Source organism: Olea europaea, unplaced genomic scaffold, assembly GCF_002742605.1.
Source record: "Olea europaea var. sylvestris unplaced genomic scaffold, O_europaea_v1 scaffold2142, whole genome shotgun sequence".
NCBI lineage: Eukaryota > Viridiplantae > Streptophyta > Magnoliopsida > Lamiales > Oleaceae > Olea > Olea europaea.
In genome coordinates, this window is record NW_019239393.1 from 84,601 (window position 1) to 97,406 (window position 12,806).

General features: G+C 35.4%; 1 protein-coding gene and 1 long non-coding RNA gene across 8 annotated transcripts; one reads left to right on the top strand and one right to left on the bottom strand.

Moving 5' to 3' along the window:
* Positions 1 to 3,730: 3,730 nt before the first annotated feature.
* LOC111380418 lies at positions 3,731 to 11,056 on the top strand. 7 transcript variants are annotated; one of them, XM_023003976.1, is made up of 6 exons: positions 3,731 to 3,900; positions 9,390 to 9,433; positions 9,516 to 9,605; positions 9,688 to 9,804; positions 9,913 to 9,980; positions 10,820 to 11,055. In XM_023003976.1, the coding sequence occupies exons 3-6, from the start codon at positions 9,519 to 9,521 to the stop codon at positions 10,944 to 10,946; spliced, it is 399 nt and encodes a 132-aa protein (XP_022859744.1). In that variant the 5' UTR covers positions 3,731 to 3,900; positions 9,390 to 9,433; positions 9,516 to 9,518; the 3' UTR covers positions 10,947 to 11,055. The 7 variants fall into 7 exon arrangements, 4 of the variants coding, with proteins under 4 accessions (XP_022859744.1, XP_022859745.1, XP_022859743.1 ...); XR_002700184.1 differs by lacking the exons at positions 3,731 to 3,900; positions 10,820 to 11,055 and adding an exon at positions 6,212 to 9,094 and having other exon boundaries at positions 9,175 to 9,433; positions 9,913 to 10,246; XM_023003977.1 differs by lacking the exon at positions 3,731 to 3,900 and having other exon boundaries at positions 6,212 to 9,433; positions 9,688 to 9,770; positions 10,820 to 11,056.
* On the bottom strand, positions 5,734 to 6,555 carry LOC111380420. The gene is made up of 2 exons (XR_002700187.1): positions 6,497 to 6,555; positions 5,734 to 6,194 (listed from the first exon to the last, which is right to left on the bottom strand). It is a non-coding gene; the product is annotated as an uncharacterized LOC111380420 (long non-coding RNA).
* Positions 11,057 to 12,806: the final 1,750 nt, after the last annotated feature.

Consider the following 12,806-nt stretch of genomic DNA (forward strand, 5'->3'; position numbering starts at 1 on the left):
AGGGCTTCAAAATCAAGTGTTTCTTAGGTCGATTATCCTTGTACTTTGATATTTTTGTTTGGATTCTAGTGGATTAGAACGTTAACCACTTAGGTGGAAGCTCAACGGGTGACGTAGCCATTTTTGGTGAACATCCAGTCCTTCGGGCGAAAAATACTTATGTTCTTTGTGCTTGATTTACTCGATTCGAATTTTTGGGACCATTTGATACCAATATACAGAGAGTTCATCTAGAAGATGAAAAGTATGAAAGAGAAGCAGCTAGGGTTGAACAATCATATGAAGCCCTAAACTCACACTATTCAATTTATAAGAGAGAGATCCAAGATCATAATCCAATGGTATTCCATTAGCTGGGTGTCTGTAATCATGTAGAAGTAGCCTTTGATAAGTAAAGGCGTGTCACATAGGAAAACATACGTTTTTAACAATTCTGAAACTTTCAAAATATTGGATCAATAATTTGGCCAAGTCATAATCTAAACTAGTATCTTAATGGATCAACACTTGGGCTCTCAAAGTTTCAGCAACCCAACTCTACATTTTGATTATAACTATAGAATGTGGATTGTCCATCCAACCCCTCCCCACCCTTGAAGTTAAATAAATGATTTTTATACATGGTGTGACGGTAGTGTGAATTTTACTCTTGTTTTGTTATTAAGAAATGTGAAGTTTGGTTTCTGCTACATGTATATAATTTTTTGTACGCTCATGCATCCTAATAATTTTTTTATTTTATTTTTAGTTGCTTTTATTTTGCATATTTTGGCTAACCCTATATTATTACTTGTGTTAGTATTCCCTCATACTTTTAAGCTATATTTGCATTATTCCCATCTTGGTAAAGTAACAAATTCTTTTGCAACGTCTAAGATCTATTTTGACTATGGATATATGCTTGGAGGTCCAAGATGTGAAATTTGTCACAGTGTATAGGGCAATGCTTGTATTCATCCATTGATACCTCAATGTCAAAACTTCTTTGGTTTAGACAATATTTGAAATGTCGAAACAAGCACTGGACAATTTCGATGAAAGTTACATGCTCGCGAGAGATTATATACCTAATGATTGGACGGGGACATCCAACTTTCAGGAGATGACCCTCCATTTTTGAACAAAAAGGTACTTGCAAAATATTACAATGAACTTGTCAAGTTGAACGAAGAAGATATGCTTGTGGGAGATTACAAATATTGGGATGAATTTCAAAACTAAGGGTATAATCCACTCAACTGGGTTAATAGGAAAGACTTGACATTGCCATAGAGTTTGATGGTGGACCGATCATTCAATCCGATGAAATATCAGCCATTGAAGAAGAGCTTGAAGAGAATGAAAAATCAATCAAAACGGAGCTAAACGAAGATGTGGCAATCAATGAGGAAAAAATCGACTTACATGCTTTTGACTTGGTTGATTGCCAAAATATTGATTTTGTGATTAAATTTGATGAGAAACTAGAAATCTTCGTAGTTGAATTTGAATTGGATGTAATAGGCAAGTCATATTATATGGAAAGGGACAATGTTGAGTTTTGAAGATCTAATAAAGAGTGGAGCAAAGCCAAAAGAAAAAAAAATGGGCAAGGCATCTAAAGCTTTCTTTATGTACCCATGATTCAAAAGTCAAAATCAAGCTAAAGACTATAAAAAAGCGCTTGTTGGGAGGTAACCCAACTTTTAAATTTTTTAATATTTTTTATTTAATTTTATACATTTTCTTATTTTTATTTAATTAGCTACCATTTTTTGTAGATAATTTTTGAAATCCTACATATCTATAGTTTCTCACAAGATTGGGGGTAAATTGGTGTACAAGAAAGTCACTAGCCCAAGAGCATCACAAGTCCAATTCAAGCATTGATGCCTCTTCACAAATATACAACAGGGAAAGTTTCATAATCCCCTATTCTTTTTATCTTGTTCTTTACACATTGAAGATAATGTATAATTTAAATTTGGGGTGATTGTGCTTAAATTTGTGATGTTGTGTTGACATGTTATACAGTTTTGCCAGCTTAGGATTGCTTGATATTTGAAATTTTTATTGATTCATGATCTATACATGACAAAATATGCTATTTTTGCCTAATTTTTTCAAAAAATTGTTTATCCATTGTAAGATCCCGAGTTACTTTGAACACAATAGTCATGATTAATTGTTACCTAAATGTTAAAAACTTTGATTGATGGAGAAACTTTTGAATTGGTAAAATTAAGTTGTGAGTTGTTTGAAAATTTATATCAACCTATATCTATTTCTCTTTCACTCAACCATATTATGAGATAAGTTTGAGGGTGGTCGAGCTGATGAAAGATATTTTCTTGAAGTGTGTTGATTCTATGCATGTTGAAAATATTTGTGTAGGGTGTCTTTTGCCAAATATAAGCTAGGTAATGACTATATGCTAGGGATCTAAGTTCCATTTTTGTTGTGCTTAAAAAGATGTTATTGTACTTGTTGAATCCTAGGTCTCACTTCGTAGCCTTTTCTACTCTAGTTATTAAGTTCGTAGGGGTATCTCAAAACCCGGTACCCTTTGGCCTAAACAACCAGGGAGTTATCGACATAAAACTCACTACAAGGGTCAAGAAGAAAGCTTAAGGGAGCAAGATAAAATATGAAATTTGCTAGAAAAAAAAAAGAAAAAAAATTATTTTTGCAATTGTATATGATAATTGGGCTTAGATAACTAGTGGATTTGAATTGTTTAGTATAAGTTTGAACGTGGAAGCACTTATTAGTGGAGAATCATTATATGACTAGATGCTGAGATTGCCGATTAGACCCAACCAAACTAGAGCGGAAAAAGAAAAGAGTGATTGAGAGCAAACTTTAGATTTTCACCCAGGAGAAGAAAAGAAACATCTATTTGAGGAGTGTAAATCTCACAAATAGAAAAGGAAATATTTGACCACAAAGGATTGGGCTTGAACCAATTTGAAGATTTTTCCGTCATGACAACTTTTTCCTAATTTAGATAATGATTGAAAATAACTATGCACATACATACACCGATCAAACATTGGATAAGCTTAAATCATTTTTGTTAGCATTACTTGGAGCATATTTGTGAATTGATTGGAAAATTTTACATTCATGAATATTTTGCAAGCTATCTAATGTGTTGGTCATTAGCACGTGTTGCTTAATTGTGTGGTAGATAATTTTGTGAAACTTAAGTTTGGGGGTATTTGATAAGTGTGTTTTTACACACTTATTTAATATCTAAATATGTTTATTATTGATGAAATGGGAGGAATTCTACTCACAATTAGATAACATTTGCTTTTGTAGACCAAAAATTATCAATGGAATAAGAACAAGGCAAAATAAGGAGAAATGATTAAAATTGTGCAAAAACGTGAAGCTAGGGACCAAAATGAACAAGTGCTAAAAGCTAGAGGATCTGGACTGCAATTTATATAGGGCAAAATAAATTGCTATAAAGTCAAAATATGATGACCAAATTGTACAAGATGAAAGTTGAGTGACCGAACATAAAATTACCTCAAGGACTTAGCTGTAAAATGACAAAAAATCCATTTTTTGGCTGTAGAACAGAGCGTGGCCATCTAGACGCCATTTATACGCGCTATATTTAATTCAAAAAAGGGATTTAGGGACCTTCCTGCCTTTTGTCCAAACTTCAAGGGACTTGAGCTACAATTTATTATTGGGGGTTTTAAATGGAATTGGGCATTGGCTGGCAGAATCCGTCTTCTTCCTCTTTTATTTTCTTTCATTTTATTTTTCTTTCTTTTTCTCATCTTTTTCTTGACATTTTCGGAGGAAAATCAATAACACGGCAAAGGAGATTCAATCAAGGAGTGGAAAAGTTTTGGGAAAAATCAAGAACAATGGTTTCATTATTTTCAAAAATCAACCAAAGGGGTTTTCATCTCTTCTCTTGTATTTAATCAATTTTTTCTCCAATTTTGTAATGAATGTTTTGAATACTCTCATTTGTTATCATTTATATCACATGGGCTAAATATTTGTGTTGAAATTTATGGTAATAGTTTAACCTAACTTTAATTAATTTTAATATTAGCTTTTTAATATTAAAATGTTTATTTCATGTGTTTTTACTATTGTTATTTTTGCATTTCATTTATGTGGCCAACGAATAGTAATTTGTACATCGTTCAATAGAAGATTGCGCATTTTAAATCAAATAGTAGAAATCCTAAGTTTGTATAGGGGATAGAAATATACCCTTAATCCTTGGTGACCCAATGAGCTATTTTAACAAGTCGTTTGACTTTAATCGACATAGAGATATAGTAGGTTAAACCAATCAATTTGAATTAATTTCGCTCAAGAGAGATAATTAACTAAAATTAGAATATCGGATCTAACATCGTAAATGAGTAATTTTTTAATTGGCTTGTAGAGAAATTAATTAGGTGACAGTTAAGCGAAACTATGAATCCCAACCACGTTTGCTTTCGAAATTTCCAAAATTTTTATATTTTTATATTTTGTAGATTTTTAGTTATTTTTCAAAATCAAATATTTATTGTGTGCTTGTTTTTATTGTTAAAATTAAGCGCTTATTTGGTAGGGATGTTAAGCCAATTAAAATCAATTTTTTTACTGTTATTTCGCAATTTCAGCCGTCATTTTTGAATTCTTCTTTCACAGGTAAGACCCACTTTATCTCTAACGGTCAAAAAATCAATTAACAAAATCTCCACCAAACAAGCTCTTAATTAATTAAAGTTGTGTGATAGAAAACAAACATTCCTCAAGGGATTGACGATTCAGACTCAAAAGGTCCACAATATTACTTGAACACGATCCGTGCACCTACAGTTTATAATTTTAGCGAACAAAAAGGTAGGGTATTGGCTCTCCTTAAAAGGTCACCAAATCTGCCCATTTCTGTTTCCGACAGATCTGATTTCGTTCATTTCCTATCTAACATCGTCATTTTTGAATTCTTCTTTCACAGGTAGGACCCACTTTATCTCTAACGGTCAAAAAATCAATTAACAAAATCTCCACCAAACAAGCTCTTAATTAATTAAAGTCGTGTGATAGAAAACAAACATTCCTCAAGGGATTGACGATTCAGACTCAAAAGGTCCACAATATTACTTGAACACGATCCGTGCACCTACAGTTTATAATTTTAGCGAACAAAAAGGAAGGGTATTGGCTCTCCTTAAAAGGTCACCAAATCTGCCCATTTCTGTTTCCGACAGATCTGATTTCGTTCATTTCCTATCTAACAGTTAAGATGAATTTCACCACTAGACACTTGCACGAAGCTCAGATCTAAGTATGTATTCCGTACGTGCGGGGTCAAGTGACGTGTTTGTGGGGCCAAGAGAAATTTCTTAGTGCGGTGTTTGTGATAGCATGGGAGCGCAAATAGCAAAACTTCCGCTTCCAAGTAACAAATGAAATGATATGACATGGTCCAATCTCAATAGTAGGAAAGTGTGGACACATGTAAGTCCAAACATTTCAATATGCCTATATGGAATAATGCTATGCAGCCATATTGGTGTTACAACCCTTTTCTAGATAGCGTTAGATGATTGGTTGAATGAAAGGTGAAATTAAATGACTTGTTTAATTCCATCTATCATTTAATATCACATTAATGTCATCTAAACTGAAGTTGTAACCCAGTGGGTCTAAATAGTATTACTCGTCTATATGACATCTAAGACTCTCACGTTGACATTTGTGTGTAATGGAAGAGTGGGTTATACTTGGATATGATTCTCATTTCAGAAGGATTGAATCGAACAATTAAGTTGTTTGTACAGCCAAGTTTGACAATATGTTTGACAGAATTTTGAAATTGGGTGAGCTAGCAAAATTTTGGGCGAGCTGGTAAGGATAAAAATAATAAAAATTAAAGACGCGCAAAAAAATGAACCGGGAACCAGGGGGGGCAAGAAAGAAGAACCTGCGTGCTTTTTCCCAAAATTCATACCATATTCTTCGGACTGCACGGTGAGCTTAATTGAATGGTGAAACCCTCAACTAAGTATATAGCCTAGTTGTAATTTGGTAACGTCGATCATCATCTCTGCAACATCATCTTCATCTTCTTCAATTGTGGCTTTGTTTGACTGGCCTATTCAGTTTACTTGTCGTCGAAAAGGTTGCAAGACATAATCCAAATGTCCATCTTCCTTTAGTCTGGCTTCCAACTTCTTCCAATGGACCTTCGAGCTTGCGGGAACCAGGGGGGCAAGAAAGAAGAACCCGCGTGCTTTTTCCCAAAATTCATACCATATTCTTCGGACTGCACGGTGAGCTTAATTGAATGGTGAAACCCTCAACTAAGTATATAGCCTAGTTGTAATTTGGCAACGTCGATCATCATCTCTGCAACATCATCTTCATCTTCTTCAATTGTGGCTTTGTTTGACTGGCCTATTCAGTTTACTTGTCGTCGAAAAGGTTGCAAGACATAATCCAAATGTCCATCTTCCTTTAGTCTGGCTTCCAACTTCTTCCAATGGACCTTCGAGCTTCGTCTTCATTTTTAAGTCATACTCTATCTGAACTTGAAGCTATCTGTCTTCCTTCAGTCCGACTTTACTCAAGCTTCTGAACGTATCATCCAGCTTCTTTCAGTGCAGCATCAAGCTTCGTCTGACCAGCCCAACTTCTTGCTCCAGCTAGTGTAAACCTATAACCCGACCCATTACAAGGTATTAGCACTTTGGTTTACAACATTATTTAAATTTCTGGAATTTGTATAATATGGAAATTTCTGGAATTCGTATGTTATGGAATTTCTGGAATTTATATGATATGGAATATCTGGAATTTGCATCACCCAAAATATGAATGCACCCATTTATGAAACCATGCATTTTTCTATTTTTTCGTCAAATCTGGAGATAGTAATTTGTTTCGGTGTGTAGTTGTGCGATGTTCACATTTTGTTGATCTTGAATGATTTTATTTTTCATAGTCGAAGAAATCATGGATGACATGGATAATTATATTTTGGTAGAATCACACAACGAGAACATGGAAGACGATATGAACCAACTGGAAGATGAAATGGTAGAAGGAAATGGTAGTAGTGTGCCCAAGGTCGGAATGACGTTCAAGAATGAGAACGAATTGTATGATTTCTACAAGGCATATGCCTATACTGTTGGTTTTCCATTTAGGAAACAGAATTTCGAAAAGGATGACAATGGAATGTTGAAATATCTGACTTTGACATGTAGTCGGGAAGGCAACAAAAGTGGTACTACAAGCGGCTCTTTGAAGCCTCAACCGACAATTCAAATGAGATGTAACGCTAGAATATGTGCATCTTTAGATATTCATGGCTCTTGGAGAATCGACACAATCTGTCTATAGCATAATCATAGAATAAGTCCGACGAAATTGAGGTTGTATCGTTGCAATCGGGAACTGAGTGTGCATGTTAAAAGGAAGCTAGAAGTGAATGATCTAGCTGGCATTCCATTGCATAAATCCTACAACTCGACAGTGGTGGAGGCAAGTGGTTATGAGAACATGACTTGCATAGAAAAAGATTGTCATAACTATATTGAGCAAGTTAGGCGACTACGATTTGAAGTAGGTGACGTCGCATCAATACAAAACTACAACGCAGTTAAGATGCTTAGGTTTTTACTTCAGCATTAATTTGGATGATGACTCGCGTCTTAGGAATGTATTTTGGACAGACAATCGGTCCAGGCAGGCATTTAAGGAGTTTGGGGACGTTGTTACATTTGATACCACCTACCTGACCAATAAGTATGACATGCCATTTGCCCCTTTGTGGGCATAAATCATCATGGACAATCGATATTGCTGGGTTGTGGTTTGGTGTCGAATGAGAATACAGGTACTTTCGTGTGGCTTTGCACAGAATGGCTTAAGTGTATGCACGGTCAAGCTCCAAAAGGAATTATTACTAATCAGGATAGGATAATGTAGAATGCAATCCAGATCGTATTTCCAAATACGAAGCACAGATGGTGCTTATGGTATTTATTGAAGAAATTGCCTGAGAAGTTCGACTACCACGTAGACAAGGATTCGATATTTGCGACTATTCATACATTAGTTTATGATTCCCAAACTGTTGATGAATTTGAAGGAGGTTGGATAGCAATGATCGAGTCACATGGGTTGCATGATAATACTTGGTTGTCAGGCCTTTACGATAATAGAGGTCGTTGGGTCCCTTATTTTTTGAAAACCACATTTTGGGCAGGGATGTCAACGACGCAAAGGAGTGAGAGCATGAATGCATTTTTTTATGGATACGTTCATTCAAAGACATCTTTGAAACAGTTTGTTGAACAGTATGAACGGGCACTACGGAATAAGGTTGAAAAGGAGTTCCAGGCCAATTTTAAATCGTTTTCACAAATGGTGCCGTGTACGACAACCTATAATATAGAAAGGCAGTTTCAGTCAATATATACCATTTCAAAATTTAGAGAAGTTCAAGCTGAGTTCACAGGGAAAGTTTATTGCGATATCATAACTTCCTCAGAATCACATCTTGGGATGACGTACTGTATACCAGAAGATGTTGTATACGAACAGCGTCGAAAGAAGAAATCGTTCGAAGTTACATTTCGATCTGAGGACAGGGAAATTAGTTGCAGTTGCCACTTGTTTGAGTCTAGAGGAATAGTATGCATGCATGCCCTCACTATATTGATTCGTAATGATGTAACATCACTTCCCGAGCGGTACATTTTTCGATGATGGAGAAGAGATGTTAGTAGAGCACATTCGAGGGTCGCAGTCAATTATGATGGGTTGGTGAGCTTTGCTGGACAGTTAAGATATGATAGTATGTGCCAGGATTTTGCCACGTTGGCAGATCTTGCTGCAGATGATGAAGCTCAAACTGTGCCATAATAGAATGAATTAGACTGCAGCCTAAGGAGTTCGTGATTACGAAGTCAATCTATGGAAGTAATTCTATTTCACATTGAAACAATGAGGTAGCCACTATGCATATTGATTTCGAAAATAATACGAACCATAACGTATTCGATCTACACAGTCTCGAATAAAGGATGCACCCAAAAAACTTCGACGAAAAGGACCTTTAGAGTCATCTTCGAAGAAGGTATAGATGTCTCGAAAGTTTTGCAATTTTTTGAAAATTATTGCATTCACAAAGTGTCATTTATTGTGACATACATGCAGTCAAGTTCGACTTCAGTCAAACAAAAGAGGTCGACATCAAAGCGTAGTAGTACAAGTATGGGGGAACCCAAACTGGAGCCAAGCTCTGCAGAAAACCAATATTCCCCATCTCCCCAAGTCACATTATCACAATTTTCAGTTTCGACAACCTTCTCATTACCAGAACTTGGCATGCTAACATCATTCTCATATGTGCAATGCTTACAATCTTCCAGGTTGATGAATTCCTTGTCAACAAATTACTTGTACAATTTGTAAGGTAGGTTCCCATTGATTGTATTTTTATAATTCATTTATGTCATTTGAAGCATGCACTTATGGAAGTTAAATTTGTATTATAGGCCATGCTTTTTCGTACTATTATCCACATTTGTCGGACCAAGGTGACCCAGGTTTTTTATGTTCATCGAACAACCCATGTAGTTGATGCAGTAAGTTACTTTTGCTTATTTCAAACCTCACAAAAAGGATTACATAGGTGGTTGTTTATGTATGTATTTCACTCATTTACAGCTTGGCAGCGGAGCCCACTTCACCCTTTCGAATGTTAAAGGCAATTCAGTCGTATGGTGGATATTACATAGGTGGTTGCTTATGTATGTCTTTCACTCATCTACATCTTTCATAAATGTATGACACCAACTTTTTGTTCAAGATGTGAGTTTTTGAGCTTTATATCCATAAACATAAACATAATTTCTGATGGAAGCTTTATGTGTATGTTGATTTTGTTTGTAGGCAAGAGTGCTCCATGCAGGACTAGGACTGGGCACCATAAGTTGGCCAATAGAAAGAAAATTGAGAGGGTAACTATTAAAAGGAAATTTGGATGTACACAATGACTTGTTTGCAAGAGCATCCAACCATGGGAAGGCTGAAGTGAAACTTGATGCTCATGAAAAAATTATGAAATTTTCATTTATAGGTCTTAGACTGTCGTTTAATTGGAAATTATACTTATTCCCTTTGACATTTTGAATAGAAAAGTGCTTCATTATCAAACTATTTAAACCAGGTGGTGAATTTCCTTACTTTCAGTAGAAGAGTTTCTAATTGAAATTTCAGTTGCATATTTACTCATTCGCCCATTTTAAATGGTTGTTAGATTTTTTTTCCCTTTTTTCCACATCATGTTGGTGTTTGTAATCAAATTTAGTGGTCTAGTTTACAATTAAGCAATTTGTTGTGAGCCTTGTGCCAATTCTATTCTTTCATTCCAAGCTCGTTGTCGTGTTGGTGCCTTTTGCTGCTTCATGTATTTTTAAGAAACAAGTGCTTAGCCACACCTTACTTGGTCATTTTGAGGTGCACGTGACTTCCCTTTCAATAGCTATTTTTAATTTTGGTTGTTTTGATGGGCAGGGTGTTTATGTTTGCCTAATTTAGAAAAATCACATCAACTAAGCACCTAGGTTCTAGAGTTTCTATGGTGATTAATTGTGTGCAAATGGACAATATGCTTTTCGTCATTGGAAAATATGGAAAATACATAAGTGCTTTTTCAAATGTATCATTGAAGAAGTTGAAAGTTCGAATATTTCTGAACTATTTTTCCTTAAATTTTCACCTTGATGTTTCAAGCGCTGTGATACTTTTTAATAGCAAATTAATGGTATCCATAACCACAATTTTCACTCATTTACAGCTTGGCAGCGGAGCCCACTTCACCCATTCGAATGTTAAGGGCAATTCAATCGTATGGTGGATATTATGTGGCTTATCTACATTCAGTGGTAGTAGTGCCCCCTTTTATTTTGAAGCTTCCATTGTAATCATTTTGACATAGCTTTTGAACACTTACATAACAATGGCTGGAAAACAACATATTTTTTATCACATGTATTTTGACATTACGTAATGGGGAATTCATTTTTATGTAATTCCTATTTGTTTAATGTATATCATTTTGCAGTGTTGTCTACATTTTGTTCTCACAGTGTTGAAATGAGTTTGTTATAGTGTACATGCAGTCAGGTATTGCGATTCACTATCATCATAATTTTTTTTTCAACTTCAAATGCATCCATTATCCAATTCCATAAAGCACATAAAGGGGGAAAGCTACTGAAATGTATAGAAGAGGACCGATTTGCTCATTTCTCAATTTACAGGATTACAATTGGACAGATATCAACATTTGGAATCCACAATCTATAATTTGTAATTGTTAGCAACTCTAAAGATGGTGAAGAGAGATAGGAAGAGGCTAATAATATGTAGACATTAGCATAAAGAAAATGATTTTCAGTTACATTGGTTTCATCCATAGAAGTTACATAGGTTACATTGGTTTCATCGGTTTCATCCATAACCAGCTACCAACTACATAGTTTGATGAACCGAACCAAAAAACAATCCTTACATAAGTTAATAAATAAAAGTTCAACAAATTGACTACCAATCAAGTCGGCCCCTTTCCTTTTCCAATCCCTTCTGCACTGCCCATTTCCCTGCGAATCGTCACCTTCACAGATATCTCGAAGTCCACTTCTTCAATTAGCCAAACATGAGATTCGAACCTACGGGACAAATCTTCAGCTGTCACCAAGGTAAGGCTAGCATTAGTGGATTCGCCGCTAGTCTGTCCTTCTACGACCCAGGCCCAGTAGCCACATTTATTACTGCAACATTTGAATAATCTCCCTCTATAAGGAGTCAATTTTTCCACCTCAAAACACTTTTGAAATCTGTTCTTACACAACGGACATTGTCGTTTAATTGGACATTCAACGAAGAAGTGCCCGTTGCCTCTACAGCTATGGCAAATTCCAGAATTCTTCCCCACCATTGTAGCATATAATTGAACCATACAGAAAACAATGTTAAAATCCTTCCTATTATGCCACAGATTAAGCAAGCAAGCAACGAAATGCTCAAACTTCTAACATTCCCACCAATTCAAAATGCCAGCCATCAGAGAAAACGATCACCCAAAAATACAGAGCTCAAATAAGATTCCAGTATTTCAATGTAGCCACCCTTCCAAAAAAATTAAAAAAAAATTGCAACCACAACAACATTGCTTACTCTGAAGCGACGCATATGAATCTCGTGTTCGCAAGTAGACAATGATTGTGGTTCGGACTGCATGGTGGCCGGAAGTTTGCAGCGCCCAACTTCTTCACAAATCCACGAATTCGGACCAATGGAAGCGGAGAAGTTTTCAAAAACGTGGTCTCTATTTTATGGGTACACAGAGTGGCGTTGCTTTCTTCTTCAGCTAGGTGACGCCGACCGGAGGTAGTGACGACAATCGGCGTGTCAGAGTAGAGAGTCGTGCTTTCTTGGGCAAAATTTTGGGGGAAATGGGAGAGAGACGGGTGAGAAATGGGGCAATTGTGTTTTTAAACCGTCAATTAATGCTTTTTTTAAAAAAAAAATTAATGCTTAAAAAGAAAAGCCACGTTAACCTGTTAAAACTCTTGTCAACACCTCCTGTACAAGTAGGGTGATTGTTGAATCAAAACATAAATCAACAATTTATTTATTTATTAATAAAAGATATATATGAAACCAAAACCAAATCATTTGATTCTGGTTTAATTTTGTTATTTTCCATTACTTGAAATTCAAATGATAAATGCAAATTAAAACTTATCATCATATCCATAAATTTATAATATATGCATAAA

Excerpts from the sequence above, each read along its gene's own strand:
- LOC111380418 (XM_023003976.1), top strand. The coding sequence starts at position 9,519 with ATGCTTTTTCGTACTATTATCCACATTTGTCGGACCAAGGTGACCCAG. Across the intron at positions 9,606-9,687 it reads CAACCCATGTAGTTGATGCA|CTTGGCAGCGGAGCCCACTT; the intron begins GTAAGTTACTTT and ends ACTCATTTACAG. Across the intron at positions 9,805-9,912 it reads CATCTACATCTTTCATAAAT|GCAAGAGTGCTCCATGCAGG; the intron begins GTATGACACCAA and ends TTTTGTTTGTAG.